The sequence below is a fragment of the Tamandua tetradactyla genome, chromosome 3, assembly GCF_023851605.1.
Source record: "Tamandua tetradactyla isolate mTamTet1 chromosome 3, mTamTet1.pri, whole genome shotgun sequence".
Taxonomy (NCBI): Eukaryota; Metazoa; Chordata; class Mammalia; order Pilosa; family Myrmecophagidae; genus Tamandua; species Tamandua tetradactyla.
The window spans coordinates 175,461,781-175,485,768 of record NC_135329.1 but is presented as its reverse complement, the minus strand read 5'-3'; the positions used below and the strand labels follow the sequence as shown (position 1 = coordinate 175,485,768).

The 23,988-nt window shown below is 34.2% G+C and overlaps 1 protein-coding gene across 14 annotated transcripts in view; it reads left to right on the top strand.

Annotated features, from left to right (window-relative positions):
- HYCC2 (hyccin PI4KA lipid kinase complex subunit 2) overlaps positions 1 to 21,306 on the top strand; it is a 118,780-nt gene extending 97,474 nt beyond the window's left edge. For 13 of the 14 annotated variants that reach the window (XM_077154655.1, XM_077154661.1, XM_077154648.1 and 10 more), the window contains 3 exons: positions 8,534 to 8,693; positions 9,437 to 9,604; positions 13,440 to 21,306. In XM_077154655.1, the coding sequence (XP_077010770.1) occupies positions 8,534 to 8,693; positions 9,437 to 9,604; positions 13,440 to 14,041 (930 nt within the window). In that variant the 3' untranslated portion in view covers positions 14,042 to 21,306. The remainder of the gene's footprint in view (positions 1 to 8,533; positions 8,694 to 9,436; positions 9,605 to 13,439) is intronic. The other variant, XM_077154662.1, reaches the window with a different exon arrangement.
- Positions 21,307 to 23,988: the final 2,682 nt, after the last annotated feature.

Here is a 23,988-nt window from a genome sequence, read left to right as displayed (position 1 = left end):
CTATATTTGCTCTTTATTAACTCTCCTGTGCCTGAAAGAGTAGCTTGAAAAAGCTACTATTCTATAAAATAATTCAATATGGTAATATGAGGCAATCCAAAATCATTGGGGGGAAAAGGTTATTGCTTGATAATAGTTTGTTAACTCAGTCTGTTAACTGCTTGACAGAAAACAAAAAATGGTTTAGGTCTTCCTCCTTACCTATCACATACCAAAATAAAGTTCAGATTAATTAAAGACTTAAATGTTTTTAAATCCGTTAACTAAATGAAAGAGAAAAAAAGCTGTAAGAATTAACTCAAATATCTAGAGAAGGAAAGACATTTTAAGCAAAGTAATGAGAAAAGTCACTTAAAAAAGACTGATTTTTTTTTACATAAACATCTAAATTCTGACCATCAGTTTTTTAAAGTAAAGTCATTTTTCAATGGAGAGGATTACGGGAAGATGGTAGGGTAGGACACTCCAGGAATTAGTCCCTCCACCAGAACAACTATTAAGCAGGCAGGAACTATCTGGATCAACTATTTTGAAACTCTGGAGTATAGTAGAGTATGGTGCAGCATCCAGGGAGGAGAGGGAGGAAGAGACTGGTAAACTGTGGTAAATACTGGTGTATTGTACTTTCTGGGTAGTGGCTACCATCGCCCATGTCCTAGCTTGTGGTAGGCAGCAGTGAAGTACTCAAACCCACATCCTGGTGTACCTTGCTGGTACCAGGGTAGGATATAAAGACTTAGTTTCCCAAGATCCAGGGCTGTGCAGTCTGATAGCTGAACTGCTTTTGATTAGCTACTTCAGATTGTTGGGGTGCCTGGCTCTGAGGAAGACTACTGATCCAACCTGCCATGGGCAAAAGTGGCATAGGAGCTTTAAAGACCCTTCCTTGAAACTACAGAAAAGAGTTAAAGAGCTACATTTATTGTACAAGTGCTGAATCAAGAAAATGTATTTTCGAAGAGCCATAGAAGAAGCCCCTGACACCCTTGCTTGCTCCTCCCTTACCCTCTCCCTAGGGCAGTGTATAGCCAGCCACTGTTTTCTTCCTTTCCAGCTGGGAAAAACTGACCTGGGAAACTCTTCTCCATCTCCCTCTCCTAGAAATTGCCCTTTAGGCAAAAGCAGCTTGAGATGGTGAAAGCAGTATAAAATACAGTTGAGTCAAGTGGTCTTGGGCAAAGGCTTACTTGCTTTAAGTCCTGTGATGTAGCACCCAGGAGAGGGAGAAGGTCTGTTTCCTAGGAAGTGGGGGTGGGGGGCATTCAAATTCCTGTAAATAGGAAAACGTCTAAGCCCCTAGCGAGCACAAGCCTAAGACCAGACAGACCGGGAAAAAGACAGCAAGTACCCTGCACTTGGCATTTGTCCTGGGCTGACCTTCTTGATAGGAGGACTAAAGGCTGAAGGAGAGCACCTGCCAATGCAAAGTCAGTTTGCAAAGATTATGAAAGGTGTTTTTTGCATTGGGTTTGTTTTGTTAGTTCCTGGCTTTCAAGAAAACCTCTGTCATATCACTGCTGGGTATAAACTTAAGAAAGAGACATCTCAGAGAATAAAGCCCAGAGTTAATATTTTAAAACACTACAATGTACAGTGTGGGGTACACGGGTGGTTGGTGGTAGAATACTCACCTGCCATGCGGGAGACCTAGGTTTGATTCCTGGCTGGTGCACAAGCACCACCTCTCCCCCCAGAAATTAAACTGTGCAGCAAAAGATCACAAGACAAACAGAAAATGATGGCACATCCAAAGGAACAAGAAAAAAAATCAGTGAAGATGACCAGACTATGGAGAAACTGGACAAAATCTTTCAAAAATGATCTTCATTATACTCAAAGAGATTAAGGAAAATCAGGGAAAGAATGAAAGGATAACCGGAAGACAATGAATGAACACTATCAGTATCTCAATAAAGAGAAATTTTTTAAAGGACCATAAAATTACTGGAGTTGAAGACCACTGTAACTGAAATGAAAAATTCCCAGGAGAGTTTAATCAGCAGATTGAATCTGGCAGAAAGAAGAATCAGTGAACCTGTAGACAAGACAATTGAGAGAGTCAGGATGATGAACAGAAAAAAAAGAATTATAAAAAGTGAAAATAGCCTGAGACCTCTGGGACACCATCAAGCATATGAATGTACACATCTATGGCAGTCCCAGAAGGAAAAGAAAGAAAGAGGCAGAAGGAATATTTAAAGAAATAATAGCAAGACAGTTTCCGAACCTAGGAAAAGACGTGAATATACGCATCCAGGAAGCTCAAAGAATACCACACAGGACAAACTTGAAGAGAAATACACCTTGTCACATATGGATCAAACTGTTGAATGCAAAGCATCAAGAAGAGAATTCTGACAGCTGCAAGAAAAAAGCAACTTGTTTTATACCAGGGAGTTCCAATTAGATTACATGCCAAATTTTCATCAGTAGCCATGGAGGAAGGAAGGCAGTGGGTTGAAACTCTTAAAATCCTGAAAGAAAACAATTGCCAATGAAGAATTTTATATCCAGCAAAACTTTATTTTTAAAATGATGGAAAGATTAAGATATTCTCAGGTAAACAAAAGCTGAAGGAATTCATCCCCACTAGACCTGCCCTACAGGTAATGCTAATGGAGTTCTTCAGACTGAGAAGAAAAGACACTAGACATTGGTTCAAAGTGGCATAAAGAAATAAAGGGGCCACGGTGGCTCGGCAGGTAAGAATGCTTGCCTGCCATGCCCGAGGACCCGGGTTCAATTCCCGGTGCCTGCCCATGTAAAAACAAAAAAAAAAATGAGGGCAGGCCAGGGTGGCTCAGCAGGCAAGAATGCTTGCCTGCCATGCCAGAGGACCAGGTTCGATTCCCGATGCCTGCCCATGTAAAAAAATAAAAAAATAAAGGAAAACATTTTTTAAAATATTAAAAAAAAAAAAAAGAAATAAAGATCTCCCATAAAGGTAACAATATAAATGCCAGTATTGTATTGTATTGTATTTTTTGGTATGTGACTCACTCCAGCTCTTACTTTCCACAGATGCTAAAATGCAAATGCATAGAAAGTAATGATAAATGTGTAGTTTATGTATACACTATACAAAGATCTAATTTGTAACAAGTACCAAAAAAAGGTGTGGGGGGTAAGGTATAGGAACACTGTAGGTGCGTATGCTATTGAAGTCAAGTTGCTATTAAATCAGAAATGATTGTTATGTATTTAGGATGTTAAATTTTAATGCACAGGTAACCATAAAGAAAATATATATCTATATAGAAATGAGAAGGGGCTTAGTATGGTACAAGGCAAAGAAAATCAAATAAATATGAAAGTAGACATTAACAGAAGAATTGAAAGTTGAAAAAAAAGATCTAAGACTTGCAAAAACTAACAGCAAAATGGCAAAAAAAAAAAAAAAACAGCCTTGCAATAGCACTAGTTAGTTTAAATGTAAATGGATAATAATTTCTAGTCAAATGGCAGACATTGGCAGAAAAGATGAAAAAGCAAGATTCAACTGTATGCTGTTTATAAGAGACTAACCTTAAATTCAAAGACTTATGCAGATTGAAAGTGAAAAGATGGAAAAATATGTATATCATGTGACTAGTAATCAGAAGAGAGCAGGGGTAACTTTACTAATATCAGATAAAGTAGGCTTTAAGTCAAAAACTTGTAAGGGACAAAGAAGGTCATTATATACCAACAAATGGGTCAATTCAACAAGACATAACATTTATAAATATATATGTAGCTAACAGCAGAGCCCCAAAGTATATGAAGTAAACATTGACAGATTTGAAGAGAGAAATTGTAGGTTCTACACTAATAGTAGGAGACCTCAGTACACCACTCTCAATAATGAATAGAGTATCTAGATAGAAGATCAGTGAAGAAATAGAAGACTTGAATGATATGCTAAACCAGCTAGACGTAACAGACATATATAGAACTCTTCACCCAGCAGCAACAGATAACACATTCTTCTTATGTGCTCATGGTCATGTTCCCTGATAGACCATATATTAGGTCACAAAACAAGCCTCAATAAAATAATAAATATTGAAGTCATTCAATATATCTTCTCCAAGCACAACAGAATGAAAACAGATAAATAACAAGAGGGAGAAATGGAAAATTCAAAATATGTGGAAGTTAATCAACATGCTCTTAAATAACCAATGGGTTAAAGAGCAGATCACAAGAGAAATTAGGAAATATCTTGAGGTGTATGAAAATGATAATATAGCCTAACAGCACTTATGGGACATAGCAAAGGCCATACTGAGATGGAAATTTAGCTCTAAATGCTTATGTTAAAAAAGAAGAAAGACTTCAAATCAAAGATGTAACCTCAAGACTGGAAGAATTAGAAAAGGAAGAGCAACCTAAATCCAAAGCAAAGGAAAAGGTAAGAAATAACAAAGATTAGAGTGAAGATAAATGAAATAGAAAATGAAAAAACAATAGAATCAGCAGAACCAAAAGGTGGTTCTTTGAAAAGATCAATAAAATTGACAAACCTTTAGTTAGACTGACAAAGAAAAAAAGAGGGAAGATACAAATAATGAATATTAGAATGAAAAGGGTGACATTACTACCAACCTCACTGAAATAAAAAGGACTATAAAAGTACACTATGAACACCTATGTCAGTAAATTAGATAACCTAGAAGAAATAGGCAAATTGTTAGAAAAACACAAACTATCTACATTGACTCAAGAAGAAATAAAAGATCTCAACAAATTATTACTAGTTTCTGAATCAGTAATCAAAAACCTCCCAGCAAAGAAAAGCATAGGACCAGATGGCTTCAAGGGAAAATTTTATGAAATATTCCAAGAAGATTTAAATCCAGTTCTTCTCAAACTCTTACAGAAAACTGAAGAGGAGAGAACACTCCCTAATTTATTCTACAAGGCCAACATAACCCTCATACCAAAACCAGATAAAGATACCATAAGAAAAGAAAATGACAGACCAATATCTCTTATGAATATAGGTGCAGAAATCCTCAACAAAGTACTAGTAAACCAAATCTAACAACATTTTATAAGAATTATATACCAGGATCAAATGGGAATTATCCTTAGTATGCGAAGGTGGTTCAATATAAATAAATCAATTAATGTAATACACCATAGTAATAGAATGAAGGATAAAACCCACATGATCATCTTGGTTGATGCAGAAAAGGCATTTGACAAAATCTAGCACCCCTTATTGATAAAAAAACATGTATACATGATAAACATTACAACATGATAAAGGGCATCTATGAGGAATCCACTGGTAACATCATACTCAATGGTGAAAGACTGAAAGCTTTCCCTCTAAGATCTGGAACAAGGCAAGCATGCCTACTGTCTCTACTGTTACTCCACATACTGCTCTAAGTTCTTGCCAGAGCAATTACGCAAGAAAAAGAAACTTAAAAGGCATCCAGATTGGAAAGGAAGAAGTAAAATTTTCCCCATTTGCAGATGATATGATCCTATACATCAAAAATCCTGAAAAATCCACAACAAAGCTCTTAGAACTGATAAGTGAATTCAGCAAAATGGTGGGATACAAGATCAACAAACAAAAATCAGTAGTGTTTCCATACACAGGCAAAGAACAATCAGAACAAGAAATCAAGAAAAAACTTCCATTCACAATAACAACTAAAAGAATCAAATATCTAGGCATTAACCAAGAATGTAGAGGACTTGTACACAGAAAACTACAAAACATTGCTAAAGGAATTCAAAGAAGATCTAAATAAATGGAAGGAAACTCTTTGTTCATGGATTGAAAAATGAAACATTAAAATGTCTGTCCTACTCTAAGTGAATTATAGATTCAAGGCAATCACAATAAAAATTCTAACAGCCTTTTTTACAGAAATGGAAAAGCCAGCCATCAAACTTGTATGGAAGGGTAATGGGCACAGAGTTGCTGTGCTGGCCTGAATCTGTGGTGGACCCCAGAAAAGCCATGCCCTTCGATCCTTATTCAATATTGCTGGGTGGAAGCATTTTGATTGTTTCCATGAAGATGTGACCCACCCAGTGGTGGGTGGTAACTTTTGATTAGATGATTTCCATGGAGGTGTGTCTCCACCCACTGAAGGTGGAGTTGCTTGCTGGAATCCTTTAAAAGAAGAAACATTTTGGAGAGAGTCCCTTTTGGTAGAGCCACGTGAAAGCCAGCAGACATCGCCATGTTCGCCATGTGCCCTTCCAGCTGAGAGAGACATTGAACGTCGTTGGCCTTCTTGAACCAAGGTATCTTTCCCCGGATGCCTTAAATTGGACATGTCTATAGACTTGTTTTAATTGGGACATTTTCTTGGCCTTAGAACTGTAAACTAGCAACTTATTAAATTCCCCTTTTTAAAAGTCATTCCGTTTCTGGTATATTGCATTCCGGCAGCTAGCAAACTAGAACAGTTGCCAATTCCATCTTGCAAAAAAAGAATGAAGTTGGAGGACTCACACATTCCCAATCTTTAAACTTACTACAAAGCCACGGTAATCAAAATAGCATGGTACTGGCATAAGAACAGACATATAGACCAGTGGAATTGCGTTGAGAGTTCAGAAATTAACCCTCACATTTATGGCCAACTGATTTTTGACTAGGGTACCAAGTCCACAGATGTGAGAAAGAATAGTCCCTTCAACAAATGGTGCTGAGAAAACTGTATTTTCATTTAAAAATGAATGAAGGTGGACCCTACCTCATACCATATACAAAATCAACTTGAAATGGATCTCAGCATCTTTAATTTTATCCTAAGGTTTCATTAAAAGTAATAGGTAACAGAAAAAATGATATCCTACTAATACCATACCTTGTATTTGTGACCCTCTTTAACTTCAGTGTTGTACCAATCTTGTATATTAAGTACCAGTGGCATTTTCAAAGCAGTCTAGGTATAAAGAGATTAGTATTGTCTATTCCTAGAACATTCTTTTATTGTTTGGGGCTTTGAGAAACCCAGTAAATAATATTACCTTTCCCTATTCAAATCTAGAGCCAGGTGATAAATGGACAAAATAGTTGGCAGTTAAAGAAGGAAACATCACATTTAATTAGTAGTAAAGGGTGTATTGAAAGACTTAACTCACTACCCCTCAGTCTAGATCTTGGAATAGCCTACCTGGAGAGAAGGTTTGAACTAGCAAAGCTGGCACATTGATCCACATTGCTGCATTCCACTCATTGAAGTGTACAGGGTGGGAGAAAAACAATCCTCTAGCTCAAGATCTCTGCTAATTAGTGCAAACCAATTAAGAAATGTAGACTTTCTCTTTCTAAGCCAACTTGGCAGGTAAACTCACTGCCCTCCACCCTCCTTGGGACATGACTTCAGGGGTGTAAATCTCCCTGGCAGCGTGGGACAGGACTCCCAGAATGAGCTGGGACCCAGCTTCATTGGATTGAGAAAACCTTCTTGACCATAAGGGGGAAGAGAGAAAAAGTTTCAGTGGCTGAGAGATCACAAACAGAACCGAGAAGTTTTCCTGGAGGTTATTCTTATATATTATATAGATATCCTTTTTTAGTTTATGGTATATTGGAGTGGCTGGATATAAGTACCTGAAACTATTGAGCTGTGTTCCAGTAGCCTTGATTCTTGAAGATGACTGTATAACTTCAGTAGCTTTTACAATGTGAATATGTGATTATGAAAACCTTGTGTCTGATGCTCCTTTTATCCAGGGTATGGACAGATGAATAAAAAAATGAGGATAGAAAATTAATAAATAACAGGGGGGAATAAAGGGCAAAAATTGGGTAGATTGAATTGCTATTGGTCAATGAGAGAGAGGGGTAAAGGGTATGAGATGTATGAGATTTTTTTTCTTTTTCTTTTTTTCTGGAGTGATATCAGCATATGTTCTAAAAATGATCATGGTGATGAATACATAACTGTGATGATATTGGGAGCCATTGATTATATACTATGGTTGAACCTTATGTGTGTGAAGATTTCTCAATAAAAATATTTTAAAATATTAAAGAAAAAGAAATGTGACCAAGCAAGGTAGTTACTCTCCAACCAGATATCTCCCTCTTCCTCCATGGGGAGCAGAAAGTGATGGGACGAAAGCCCAGAAGTGCTTAGGGAAAATTTCTTTTCATGGAAATAGAGATTTGGAGAAAAGTCTGATATTTATCAAAGATTAAGTTTTGCATATTATCATTGGAAGGACCAGAAACCAATCATTCTTAAACTTATTCTAACTTTATGCCAAGTTTTCATATATCACTGTTCAAATGTTAGTTTTTCTTTCTTTGGAATGCCATTCTTTTCTCTTTGAAAGTCAACAACTTCAAGGAATCAGTGAGATATGTGACTCACATTTTAAATAAATAAATCCTTGTTTGAAAAGCCTGTATAAAGAATACAGAACAATGGAGATACAAACATTTCTGATATATTGTGTTTTCAAAATACAATTTTAAATACATTTTCAAAAATTTTGGAAACGTAATAACAGAGTAAGCATAAACTATATATTGATTATAAATTTGCATAGACTTTTATTATTATTTTAGGTTGCCAATGCCATGAAAAACTCATTACCATTTGATGCTCCTGATTCTTCACAAGAAGGCCAGAAAGTACTTAAAGTGGAAGTCACTCCAACAGTGCCGAGAATTTCTCGGACTGCAATTACAACAGCTTCAATTCGTCGTCATAGATGGAGGAGAGAAGGTGAGTATAAGATCTCCTTAGTCCACTTACAGATTGTAGTAAATTTATCACTGTTTTTACATGATAGTACATTATATTGTAGTACTTCTGTTTAATTAAACTAAATTTTTTTTTGGTTTTTAAAATAGCACCATAAATTTAATTTAAATGCCCAAAGTTATTTTACTATGACTCTTATATATATATAAGTAGGAAGATGTTAGACTATTCCATAAATGTTAAAACAGAAGATAAGAGCAGGTTAATTTTTGCATTTTTTTAAACTAGTAATAACAATAGGAAAGACGTTTCTTTGAGCCTGTTACCATAATAAAAAAGGTGCATGTATGAGCATTGTGGGAATAAACTATATAACTGGCCAAACTAACAGTATAAACCAAGCTATCTGTAAAAGAATTGGTTCTTGTTTTTAGATTTTTATCTTCACTTTTCCTTTTTTTTGTAAATGCTGAATCCAGCGGTGTTTTATAGGCATATGGTACTTGAATTGTCAAGCTGTCTTGCCTAAAAGATAGTGATTGCCATTTTAATGATCCCTATTTTTCTGTTCTATTCATTTGCAAACCTTACATTGTTCATCTGCTGCCTTATGTGTGTGCATCTGGTGCACACACATGTAACTATATATATAGTGTTTGTGTTTATATCATATCCATATATACATTCTCTTATCTGCCTGGGTCAAATGCTCAGAAAGAATAGAGCAGCACAAAAGCACTAAAATTTTATATGTTGAATCCCAGATGGCTTTGACTTCTCAAACGAGGCTGACTCGAGTATTCCTGGCTCCCCGATCCAACACGGCTCCACTGACCTAGGGATCAAACGTGTGCAAGAGGGGGAGGTGCTGGTGCGCAGGACCCCTGAGCATGGCTCGCCGGAGCCCAACTCAGCAGCAGCCACAACAGAGGGTAGGACAGAGATGAGGAGGCAGAAGTCAGTGAGGCAGTTGCTGGAGAAGGATCCTGGCTCTCTATCCCCAAGCAGAACATCTTTCCGTTCTAGTGTGTGTTTCCACTATCCTAGGGTGTATTAGCTCCTCCTTGCAAAGCGCACCCCCTATATGCCTAGCACAAGGTCAGGTACAATCTTTAGTTACCATTTGTGCTGGCCTGTAGTATGCATCCCTGTGTGATTCAAGAACAGCTTGGCATGGCTACTAACAAGGCAGAGGCCTGTATCCAAAAGGTCTGCAAATGCTTGGAAGTTTTGCATTACTGAGCATGTTTATTCTAACATTAGGAATGGAAGAAATGCACCCAATGTACATGAACCTTATTAGTCAGAATTAATTGCATTTATGTAATAACTTATTTTTTAAAAATCAATGAAGAGACTTTTAAAGCATAAATATATTATCTTTGAAAAATTAGACTGAATTGGAGCCAACTAATTTATAACTAATTTTAGTATGATCAGTTAACAAGAATTTCTTATCTGTTTGATAGTGTATAAAAGATTGACTGGCTTTTTATAATCTGTAAATCAAGTTGACTGGGTCTAAGTAGTGAACCATTAATATGTTTCCTCTACAAATTGTTATCCAGGTACATACTACATTTTGTTGTTTATTGTAAATAATGTTTGTATTATGTAGCTCCCAAATGGAATTGAAATGTATTATTTTGAGGTTAAATATCCTACTAGGTCTTTGTTTCTGCATGTAGTATCTCAAAATGAAATTTTTTACCCTCCCCCCACCACTGTCTATAAAAGAACACTTCTTTTTGATGAAACAGTATTGCTGCTTTGCATGTTATGCCATAGGAGTTGCCTTTGTGAAAGAAGGAACTATGACCTAACAGCTTTTTCATTATTTAATATATTGCTACAATGGAATCTTTACACTAATTTATGTTATGTAATAAGTAGTTTAAAAATAGTTTACATTGTTTTACTTATTTTAAAGACAAACATACATAAGGCAGTTTACCTTCCACCTTAGAAAGGTCTCTTGCTCTTTTGATGCATTAAAAATTTTAGCATGCTCAGTAAGAATCTAAATCTACCCTCTCTTCCCTTGCCTATGTGTCCAGATTGACATTACTTCATTTAACAGAATTGCATGTGCATGAGTAAGGGATCCAAAGAAGTTGGTGCTCTTTTGCTGAGATGGCTGTGAAAAATGCAGCCTTCCCTTTTTCAGTTTTTCTATGTATCTCTTTATGTTAAGTGCATAAAATAAGGATATGAGTAGATGTAGAATTCAGAGTCAGCCTAAATTGAACAATAGTCTATTTCTTGATGGCTGAATGAGCCACTTGAGATGTACCAGTGTTAGAATATTGGAGTATTTTTGCTAAAGGTAGAGCCATGTCAATTGACAATTGTTGAAATTCTAGAAAGTATGGGATTAGGCTGAAACATTTCTTCCAATTCATCAGAAGCTCTACACTCTGTAAAAGGAACCAAAATTGTAGTTAATTTTGATATCTCCTATTGTTAGTAAAAATTTTAGTTGGTGGATGGTATAGCCACAAGGATAGAGGACTAAGTTCCTTGACTATGTTTAGAATCTCTAAAAAAGTATTTTACCTTTTACTTTAGATTAATTGTAGATGAATTTCTTATAACATTTATAGGTAATGGCAGTTATGAATAGAAAAAGCTCATTAAAAATCCCTTTCAGTTGTTTCTTCTTTGGATCAATAATAATAATAATCAACCATAATAGTATTGTTATCAAATAGGGAGAAAATTAGAGAGGAAAAGTTGTGAGGCAATTTGCCTTTTTATTTCCTGAGGTCTATTAAATGGAAAGAAATGAGTTACTAATCTATGAAGAATTTTGATTCTGAAGTCTGCTGGAGCTTTTGGTTAATGTCGATAATTGACTTTTTTCTTTTAAAAGGAAGCAAGTTTTCTAGGATGCTGGTTTTAAAATTCAAATTGTGTTTATCATATTTTGAAATTGAAAGGAGAATATGACTCCATCACTTGCCTTTTTTTCTGATTGTCAAGTAACATTCTATTGCAACTTTTAAAGCTGGAATTAAAATTATTGTTAAACTGAGGACAGTATCTGTGATTAAAGTATATTCAGTGTTCCATTACAGTGAATCAGCATTTCTTAATATATAAAATGTCAGTAGATTCTTTTGCATGGTCGCTTTTGTTATCATCATATCTTTTATGGCCATATTGCTTGGGCATCAGATCTGCATGTAGCAAAATTCAGAAGCTAGCACTAAGTCTCTCAGTCTCATCTCCTAATTAAGTAGATATGCTCAGTGATACATTTCTGCTCATTCCCAGTTTTATATTACTAATATCAGTATTGAACCAATAGCTGCCTTTTCTTTGGCGACAGAAATGATATTGTACAATATAGTTTGAAATTTTTGTTTTGAGGTACTTTTTATGCTATTCTTATGAAGAAGGGGTTGAGAGAAGTGGTGTCAGCTGCTAGTATTCTTACTTAGTAAATGCATTTTCATATGGCTTTGCATGATAATTAAAGATTATTAAACTGCTGGATATAACAAAAAATGCCTTTTGTTTTAAGGATAGCATATTTCATTTTTCTTTTGAAAGGAAGGAAGTAACTAATCCCTATGAAAAAATAGAACTAAGAAAATATTTTTATTTTTCCAGGTACTATGTTAAATAAAAAATTAGATTTAAATATTTCATATGTGTGTATATATATATATATATATTATATAGGTAACCTTTATCTCAAAATAATATGTTTAGAATTGTCTTTCTTAACATTTTAACTTAATTGTAATATTGATGTCTGTTTTTTAGATACAGCCTAAAGTTTCTTGCAGTCTGGGAAATGTATTTAATGAAAAAAGCAACTGTATTACTTTCTAAGACATTTTAGTAATACTTTCAGTAAGAGAATTGAGTTTTCAATATACATATACTTCGTCTCTTTCCACAAAATCCCCAAATAAGAATTTTTTCACTAACTTTGGTTTTTGCATGAAACGTTTGGGACACTATAGTATTTTTTTGTTATAGCAATAATAGATACTCATTGCTAAAAACTTAAAATATGAGAGAAGTACATAATAAGAAAGTAAAAATTGCTCTTAAATATACTTGGTGGTTCCTCACCCTGCTTCCTGATAACCCGGCAAATACTTTCTTTACAATAGTGTATCAAGAAAATGTGGAAAACAGTAGATATGGCCATAAGACAAAATACATTTGTAAAGTTACTGAAATCAGTGCAGAGTTTTTTCAGTTTTGGGTTAGAAGGTTTACTAGTTCCACATTTAAGATTCTAAAACCATTTACAAGCATTTGGCTGTTGAGTAAATGTAAAATTTTATTATAGCTAATATGGGTTTGGCCTGTATGGATAAGTGAGTTTTTAGCGTAATCCTGGGTAATTTTTAGCATGGTTTATATTAAGGCGTGTTTAGGAAGACTAAGGAAAAAAGTTTTGTTTTGTTTTGTTTTTAAATAGGTAGATGTGGCCACCTGAGATTGACAAAGTGTATTATAAAGATTTATGCTAAAAGAATGTATTTTACCTGAAGTTTTTTTATGTGCCTAAATTTTGATATTATACCAAGCTTACAAGAGCTGGATTAATAAAAGCTAAATCCAAAATTAATAACAGAATAAGGTTGAGGTTTATTCCTTAAATAATTTAGGGAGAATGTTGCTACTTGGGTCATTATCAACCTATAGCAAACATAACCCAACAGATAAGGTCAGTGTTAAGTTGTTAGTCACAGCTGCTGCTTATATAATTTAGCTATTGCTGAGTGTGTCTGATTTGTTTTTTAGGTGCTGAGGGTATAAATGGAGGAGAGGAGTCTGTAAACCCGAATGATGCAGATGAAGGATTTTCATCAGGGGCTTCCCTCAGCAGTCAGCCAGTTGGGACCAAACCATCAACCTCCTCTCAGAGGGGAAGCTTAAGGAAAGTAGCAACTGGGCGTTCAGCTAAGGATAAAGAAACAGCCTCTGCCATCAAATCCACTGAGAGTCCTCGAGATCCATTAGTTCGCAAGCAGTATATACAGCAACCAACTGATCTTAGTGTGGATTCAATTGAACTGACACCGATGAAAAAACACCTGAGCCTGCCTGCTGGCCAGGTGGTGCCAAAAACCAATAGTATAAGTTTAATACGGACAGCCAGTGCTTCCTCAAGCAAATCATTTGACTATGTAAATGGCAGCCAAGCAAGTACCAGCATTGGGGTTGGCACTGAGGGAGTTACTAATTTAGCAGCTAACAATGCTAATCGATATTCAACCATCAGTCTGCAGGAGGACCGGCTAGGTCAAGCTGGAGAAAGTAAAGAGCTCCTCAGCCCAGGAACTCCCTTAACCAAGCAGTCTCGATCCCCAAGTTTCAATATGCAGCTAATATCCCAGGTGTAGTTTTGACATCCTCTCTCCTCTTTCTGCTTTCCTTTTAAATTGAGCATTTCATTGTGCAAGAAGACACTTCGTCTCACATTGTGAAAATATTGGTCATTGTAATCAGATTTGATTTAGTTTAGATATCTTCATACTGTATTTTGTATGGAAACAGCAATAAGGTTTTCTTCCCCTCTTCCTCTCTCTTCTCTTTACCTACTCTTTGTAAATGTGTTTGTGAAGCAGTATAAAATGTATGCCTCTTCCATGCCTTCCTTTCCCCTTGGATGATGTGCAATCCATTGTAGGCTGATCGGTCCCATTTCAACACTGTGAGACTGAGGATACATTAGAGGAAACGGTGTATACGATCTCTATGAAATGATTCTTTGGCTTTGTTTAAAAACAAAACGGGTTTGTTCTTTTAATCAATAGAACTATGAAGACTACTGGATCATATTTTTTTCTCTTAACCAGGAGTGCCTCAGAGATTCTGCTATGACTTTGGACTTCTCTGAGTCTGTGCAATCATGTTCTTGAGAAGCATGGGGAAAGGTAGCAGACTGCTGCACTTTTTCATTCAATGAGGATAGCCCTTTTTTCCACATCTCCTTTTATCCATCTCCTTTGTCTTGAGGACATAAATATTCAATTTCCAAGGCATTCAAATCAAGTCATGGCCCCTCTGTTGGATAGAGGGAGAAGGGGCTCTAAGTTGATTGCGTAGTTGATAATGCACTTTCAATGGCTCTTTAGTCGTAATTAACATGTATTCCCTCCTCCCCACAAGGACATAGTGTCATTTATGTCCTTAAAGCTTGAACAAGTAACAAATCAGAGAATCCAAGGGTATGTCCTATTTTCCCGGAATGATTGACACTTTGGTGCTGGGGTTTTGTGGGGGAGGGGTTGTTTTGTTTAGCTTGTCAGGGGTTATGTCTATGAAGGGAGGTTTGATTTTATATTGTTTGCCTGTTTTCCTTTGTGAACTGATGATGACTGAAAGTAGAACAAGTACGTCTTCAGGTAAAGGGAGGGATTTCTCAATCCACTTTCTGTGATGTGAGACTAGTGGAGAAACCCTTTCAGCTGCTTTCTAGATGTACCTGAGTTCAGTCAGATATTTTGGATCTGAAGTCCTGATAGATTGTATATTCTAAGGAAACATATCAGGGACGGATAATTGGCTGAAAACACTGACACTTCAATGTGACACATTTTTATAGAACATTTCTACCAGGGGCTACAGACTTTATTTCTCCTAAAAGGACCACACTGCCTTTGTGTTTATTGTAATGCAATTTGTGTACCTTATATATCTGCAGAAGTTTCTCATTTTTATAAAACTTTGAAAATCATGCCAGTAAGCAGCTAGATGTTGAATGTATGTAAGTAGCATTTTGGTAACTGTGCTAAGAACCTACAAAAAAAAAAGCATTGTTGGTTAAAAAAAAAAAATTAGTTCTGATTTGGTTGGATAAGATTTTGTTATATACTCTTTTGGGTCTTAGGCACTAAGACTTGAAGTAGAAGGGAACTATGTTGAGTATGTGAAAATCAGTGAGTGTATTGTGACTTGAAATGTTATAAGTTAACCTCTACATAAAAATGTTAATGCTTTGTATATGTAATAGTTTTACTTTGTTATTGTGAAAGAAAAAATACTAAATAATTTATAGAAAGCAAGTATTCTCCTAATTAGCAAAGTTTAAAATTTTTTCTCTAGCAATTAAAATTACAATAGATTTTTTTACTAGAGAAGTTGTAGGTTTACTGAAAAATCATGCATTAAATATAGAGTTTGCATATACCTAAAATAGATTTTGATGAATAAACCAGAAAAATCCCTCTTGTTTATCTCACACCTAAAAATCCCTTTCCCCCCTTTTCTCTTTTTTGATTATAAGAGCAGTTTTTAAAAGGGATTTTCTGTTAGACTCTTTATAAAAGAATAATGAGATGCTTGTTTGAATTTGGTAATCTGTGATATTTTTTTCAGCTCACAGAAAATAGAAAGCTAGAACCTACTGGTATCTACAACATTGCCAAAGTCCAGGATAAAGCTAAAAGATGATAAGTAGATGATTTATTGATTTGTGTGTCTGTATATGGTGTGTGTGTGTGTATACATATATATAAATATATGTATATATATATACACATATATATGTATACATATATATATACGCACACACTATGTATATGTATATATCACAACATATTTTAAATATCCCTTACTTCTTCTAATTTGACAAAGAAATGTCAGATAAATGAAAAGAATTTACAAAAAAACAGCCAAAATAAATGAGGGATAAATATCTATGACACCCTAAGAAAAACAAAGTTTCAGAATATAGAAGGAAAGGAGCATTGTACTTGGCAGGGAATGAGATCTTGGCCATGGCTAGAGGTCAGTCACTTAATGGCAGGGATGCCTGTTTTTTATTTAGAAATGCTGAAGAGTTGTTTTAATTCAACAAATGGTGCATTTTTTTGGCATCTAAATATAGCATGATTCTAGTTAAAGCACAAAGAAATATCAAATAATAGCAAAGCTGTAATAAATAAAATAGAATAAAACGTTATCTCCCTTTGTTTTTTTTAGAAATTTATTTTATGCCAGTAAAATTTGTTTTGAAAAAGTTTCACCTTGCTTAGGGGGTTTCATTTATCTAGTGTCTATATATGTATTTTGCATGTATATATACCCATTATCATTTCATGACCCTCTAGCATTTGTATTTCATTCTCTTGGGTGATGTGATTTGGAACCAATGAAGAAACATTTCATTTAGTTAAAACTTTACATTCAGATTCTTAGAGCAGATTTTTTGTGAAAGATATAAATAAACAGTTAAAATGGATGAGTTAGTTTAACAAATCATAAGTCAAATTTCCTGAAAGTTTTTTGATATTCATTTGCATTATTTACTGGTCTTTAATTAAAATAGTTTTGTTTCAGATGCACAACAGTTTGATTACAAATATTGGCCAGTTGTATTCCTACTTTATCCTTGAATAACCTCTGGTTTTATGGTTCCTAGATACTACTAAAAAGTCCAGCCAACTATGGAAAAATTATTTAGGGAGAAAATACGTATCTATAATAAAATAATGATTGATGCCATTTGCGCCAGGTAGGATTAAGGAATACAAAGAAATATCTGAGGGCTTTGGGAACTCTTCTCTATGACATTAACTAAAAATCATGTTACTAGAAAGCAAATAAAAGTGAAAAACTGAGAGGTAATATTTAAAATATGAAATATTTTAAGAAGCTAGAGGGAGACATAATTTTAAATCCTGATCATACCCTCCCAATTCACTCAACTGTGAATCAGAATTTTTGTGCTAGAAGCTGGAAATGATCTGGTTATTCTCCCAACATGCTTCCTCCCTCATCCAACCTAAGGAAACTGAGACTCAAAGTTTACGTTGTGACAATATCAAGGTCTCACTACTAAGAAGCACAGCCAGAATCAAATCTTTGTCTCCTGTCCAATGCATACTAACACCCCACTACCTCTGCTACCTCCCTTTACACATACTACAGTAAATGTGGTACCTAACACTCTCCATTTCTGCAGGCTTTTTTACAGTTTTGGTCTAGTAGTTGATGAATACATCACATTAAGAAAAGTATTACATCCAGAAAAATTGTAGAGTAATAAACATAGATGGGAAAGTGTTGGAAATGTCTGTATTATACAAATGTAAGGATCAATACAATATTCTGTATTCTGATTTATACCTTACTATTTTCTGCCACGTAACTGTTGTATGCTGCCATTTTATAGTTGGTTATATTTCTGGGCATATATTTAAGTGCAAAATAAACCCTGTGAAATGGCTTTGATTCAGTGTTTCTAGCTATTTTAATGTAATTTTTTAATCGGCCAGCTTTCACAATCAGCAAAGTGGCAAGTTCATTTTTTTGCACAATGGTGATGCAAGGTAAAGATTAAATAAATTTGATTTCATTAATGCCTAATGTAAAAGAAGATTGAAACTTACTTATGCTTAGAACAGATACAAGCAATATTTCCTTATGTGACTGAAAAAAATTTAGAGTGTGAAGTTTATGATTCCTCAGTGGAACAGTGACCATGATGCCATTTAAAGTGTATGTACAGTATAAAATGTCTTAAATGTGGTAGTCTCAGCTACGTAAGCTCAAAATTTACAATTTATATTCTCAGATTCCACTAAGTAGCTTAAAATTAATTAAAATTATTTATGAGACACTGGAATACCGAGAATGGCTTCTTTAGAAGTGTTCTGTTTGCACTACTTTTGTGAATATTTTAATGAAGTGGGTTATTTTCCTACACCTTACTTTGTGAGGTTTGTATGGGTCCGTTTTTGAGTACTTTTAGTTGTTGACAATCACTTGTCTCATTTAACTCTGCATGTTCATTTCTAAATAAAAAAAGAACAGTATCTGCCTTTAAGGAATAGTACAATATTTACCAAACACTGGCAAGAGGAAACTCTCCATTACTGAACTTGGATTACAAAGTAAGTTTTATTTTACATTTTAAAACAAAAAGTTACAGTTTTATTTTTCAGTTAAAAAAAGTTTAATAGGTCATGGTAGTGGTTGGGAAATCTATGAGAATTTTAGGTCATCTTTACCATGGCTGTGTTAGACAGTCTGAAGTGAGACTTTTTATCTTTCAAGTTAAATCATTATTGTCATGTTTCAAACCACTAAATTGATTGAGACACTTATTTGTAATACTTTAATTTTTTTTAAGTGCTTTTTAGAAGCAAATTACTTAAAAAACAGCTAGAAATTGATAGGTTAAACTCTAAAAAAATTAGGATATTTATCAGATTATAAAAAGATGGGATGCAGTGTAAAATTAACAATGCTAATAAAATCATAAGGGTGATTTTCCATTGCCAAGGTTGTCACATTGATAATGTGAGACATAAATTTTAATATTACCTGTGTTGTGTGTACCTGTTGGATACATCATATTGGTATACAGAACATACATAGGAAATACTGTTCATAGTCAGCCAATGTGCATTTTAACCATGTTAGATTTTTGCTCGTGTCCCTAGAATTAAAAGAGCCCAACCTTCCCTACCCATGTAGAAACAGTCCTTCTAAACTTGATGGCACAACTGTAAAATTCTGGTAACTTCAATCTTTTCAATATTTTTGGTTTAAAGTGATCGTTACCATTAGTCACATGAGAAATATGCACAAGAGTAAACAATTCAGGGTAGAATGTTATTGGTAAGCTGAGAATGCTGTGAAATAACTGGCAGCATAGTATAGAAATGTAGGCTTTATGTTTTGTTTCTGAATTTTGAGAAAATGTTTTTATAATGTTTACACATTAAGGTACTTACAGATGTCTGCTGTTAATGAATTTACCAAAATATATATATATATTTATTTATATATATATAATTAGGCATAGCTTAAATTATGTGAGACTTTTTTTTAATTGCATATCTGGCGGTAGGTCTAATTAAGAAGTCCTTTTATTTTCAAAGAGAAGTGAACTCAATTGGACAATCCATCCCCAACTACAGAATTGATGTCAATCTGGCTTGCTGTATTTGCATGTCAATAGTAGTGGTAATTATTTCAGAAGAAATTCTTTTCATCTTCATTGATAACAAAATTTACCAAAGAAAATGTATTTACCAAATAAAAGTTTTAATGCCTAACTATATAAAGGAATGAAGCCTCTTTAACATAAAGGATTATTTCTAAATCTGGAGGAAATAAATATTAAAAGATTATTTGACCTGGAATATAGGTTTTCAGTGGCTAGAAGATTTCATTTTGTATTTTCCTATGTCAGTGAAACATCAATATTTTACTCTTCCAGCAAAAATTCCAGTCAAAATGTTTAAAATTTTAGAAAAACGAGTGAAAGGTTAAGTTTAAATAATATTCCTCATGGTACGTTTTCATGTTTCCTTAACTAAAATTAAGGATTCTGCTCATCAGTATTGAATTTAAAAAGGAGGGTAGGATTTCTAAAACTGGTAATAGTATGACATTGATTTGTCTGTTTTTGTTGTTAATGAAATTGAGAAAATAATGGAAATGCATCTCACAATGGCAGTTGCAAATATTTCTAGTATGATATTGGTTAAAATGGTACAGATTGTTTACATAATTTGTGTATGGGATCACTCTAGGTGTATTTTTTTGCAAAGAAATAATAATTGGGTTAAGGAAAGCTAAAATACTGGTTTTATGAATGTATAGAATAATAAAAGCTAAGATTCAATTAAACTATTAAGTAATGATTTTTTAACATGAAATTATTGTAAATTAACTGATATTCCACACATGTTCTATGTATTATTTTTCTCTATCAGGTGGTAGATAAAAAGTAAAGAATATATTGATCAGACTGTCTTAAAAAGAGATTTGTTCTCCAGCAATTATTAATGTGGTCGGTTTTTTGTTTTTTTGAGTTTTATCATCCAAACTGAATTGAGATGATCAATGCTTACTGTGGTGATTTTTACACATTTGTAATAAGTTCCTCTACTACTTTGCGGTGAATATTTTTATTCTTATTCTAAAAACTTTGCTTGTTTTTACATTCCGTTTAAGTGTTTGAATGAAACAGTTTTTGCATTCAGAGTTTATTTTCCCACTATTTTTCTCATGATAATTTAGCTCTCCTGAGCTACAATCTCTGAAGGATTTTTACTACTTTGACATTAAGTAGTCTAATTTCTGTCACAATGGACAAGTAAGCAGCAAATATCCTACTTTCATATGTTTCCCTGATAAAAGGATATGGATTGTATACAACAGCTCTTTTTCACCAGCATCAACCTGTAGCTTGGTATAAACTTCTCAAGTATTCAGACAATGGTGCTGGTGAAAATTTAAACATGATAGACATGAAGAAAATATGATCTCTATTGAGTGATGTCCTTTCAATCTAGGACTAGTGGAGCCTTCTTTTTTTTTTTTTTCCAGAACTGAAGAAAAAACCCTGCACATTCAAGATCATATTTATTTGTGCATGTAAGCCATTATCTTAACTGTCTTACTGAACTGGTTAATGCTGTTGGTAGTTGAAATGTGAAATGTAATCACTGTTGATCTTGTAAATATCTGCCAGAGATGAAATAATATTTTAAGTTATTGTAAATAAAGATGTATAAAATTCAGTATCAGTCTGCAATGCAGAAATAGATCTAAAATGTTAAATATTGTGTTTCTTGAGAGATGTGTAATTTTTCCCTAGATGTATGTAGTTACATTAGGAATGTAAATTTTCTTTTGTACAGTATAAAAATACAGCTTTATTTGGCTTTTGACTGAGTTCCCGGAGTTTATTTTATATTTTACCTAAATTTTATACCTTAAAATAATCCCTGATGGTATTTTTCCAAAGCAGGCCATTTTCTTTATATAAATCTGAACTTTTTATTTATACTATAACACCCTATTAAATTAAGGCAATATATAAAATTACATATAACACCATTAAATTAAAAAAAATAGGCATGCAGTAACATAAAATATGTGCCATATTATTGAGCTTTGAATTTTAAAGCAGTCAATTACATGACTTACAGATATCTTTAAGATAAAGCCAATTTCTCAGGTGAAGCACAAATAGCACTGAGATGTTAGAACAGTTTCTTTGCTGGATCCTTATAAAGAGGAACCAATATATAGCATTTGTACAAGTCTCTTTAACAATTATGAAAGTACCTGTTTCCTCACACACCCTCACCAGCAGTGGTCGTTCTCACATTTTGTACTTTAAAAATACTTTAGCCTTCTCTTGGAGCATGAATTTATGCAAGGTCTGAGCCTCTAGCCCTCCATTCCTTCCTGTTTACATGTACTTATCAGAAAAAAATCTCTTTTATGCCCTATCCTTATGGCTTTTATTCTTTGCCTATGCACTTAAGCTGTATTCTCCATTTTATTTCAAATTCAAATAATCAGGCTTATTGGCTTTTGGGTATCTTGTTTATTATGCTTGAACTCAAAACTGCAGATAAAGACTAACAATTCCAAAAAAGAATGACCTAAGACAACTCACCAAGTCTGTTTTTTGCCTCCTTGAATCTGGATCTGCATTTGTTTGAAAGGATAAGATTGACAAGTTGACAGCTTTAATTTTTTTCCTTTTAGTAAAAATGTAATTCTCGCTCATTTTGAAAACCTTAGAAGATACAGAAAAGTATAAAGCAAAAAAAATCACTATAAGTTATTGTTAGATTGAAAGGATAGTGCAGACACTATCCTCTACATACATGCAACTCTGGTCCAGGCCACAGTATTTTTGGTTCAAGGATTCTTCTCACATGAATGAAACAATAACAGCTAAAATCTTCTACATTTAGGTACCATTCTAAACATTTTAAAGAAAATGCAGTATTGGGCTTAATAGTCAATAAAACACTATGAGATAAGTACCATTCTTTGTAAGAAAAGGAAAGTACATTGCACAAGGTCACAGAGTGGGTAAATGGTAGAGCTGATATTGAACTCAGACATTCAGATTTAGGGACTTGTGCCCTGAACCCTCATAAATACTGCTTCATGCAGTGTTGATTGTTCTCAACTGTTAGTGTGCTTGCTAAGACGACCAAAGGCACTGTGGGAATGGGAAGTGAGACAGGGTTGGATTTCAGTAGAGCTAGATTACTAATAGGCAAACTAAATCAATGAAAGAATGAAGGCCTAATGATCTAGGCATCTATAGTTGATTTCTTTCTTATGCATATACAATGATTCTGGTTATGTACCATTCTATTATGTACAGCCCTTCCTGTGTGTACATAGAAGGAACTGTAGTTAAGAAAAGCTAATTTAGAGCATAGTAAAGCAAAGAAGGATTCCAAAATATGATATTTAAAAGTATTTGGCAGTCCCTCTACCCCCTGAAAAAGCCTGAAAGGAAGCAAGGTAGCAAGAAAGGAAGCAACTTTGTGGGATTGACTTACAATTATTTTATTATTTGCTGTTATAATGTTACTTTAAATTACACGGGAGAGAGCAGATATATAAGATGTTTTTGCTATTTAGAGTCCCTTTCCCTTCCAAATAGATGTAATAATTGGCTTTTCCATTTCTTTAAAGTAGACTATTGGAATTTTGATTGATATTATGTTGAGTCTAAATCATTTTGACTAGAATTGACATCTTAACAATATTTAGTTTTCCAACCCATGAATGTGGAAGGTCCTTCCATTTATTTAGGCCTTCTTTGATTTCTTTTAGCAATGTCTTGTATTTTTCTGTGTGCAAGTCATTTTATCCTTCATTAAATTTATGCCTAAATATTTGTGTCTTACAGTTGCTATTGTAAATGGAATTTTTTTCTTGAATTCCTCTTCAGCTTGCTCATTACTAGTGTATAGAAACATTATTGGTTTTTATTTGTTGATTTTATACCCCACCACTCTGCTGAGTTTGTTTATTGGCTCTTATAGTATTGTTGATTTGGGGGGACTTTCCATATATACGATCCTGTCATCTGCAAATAGTGAAAGTTTTACTTCTTCCTTTCAAATTTGGATGCCTTGTATTTATTTTTGTTGCCTAACTGCTCTGACTATAACTTCCAGTAGACTGTTGAATAGAAGTAATGACTGTTGGTATCCTTGTCTGGTTCCAGATATTAAAGGGAAAGTTTTCACTCTTTCATCATTGAGTTTGATGTTAGCTGTGGTTTTTTCATATATGCGCATTGTTGTGTTGAGAAACTTTCCTTCTCTTACTGGTTTTCTAAGAGTTTTATCAAGAAAAGATGCTGGATTTTATCAAATGCCTCTTCTGTACCAATTTAGGTGGTCATGTGGTTTTTTCTTCTTCATTTTGTTAATGTGGTGTATTACATTAATTGATTTTCTTATGTTGAACCACCCTTGCATGCCTGAGATAGCACCCACTTGATCATGGTGTATAATTCTATTACTGTGCGTTGGGTCCAATTTGCAAGTACTTTTTTGAGGAT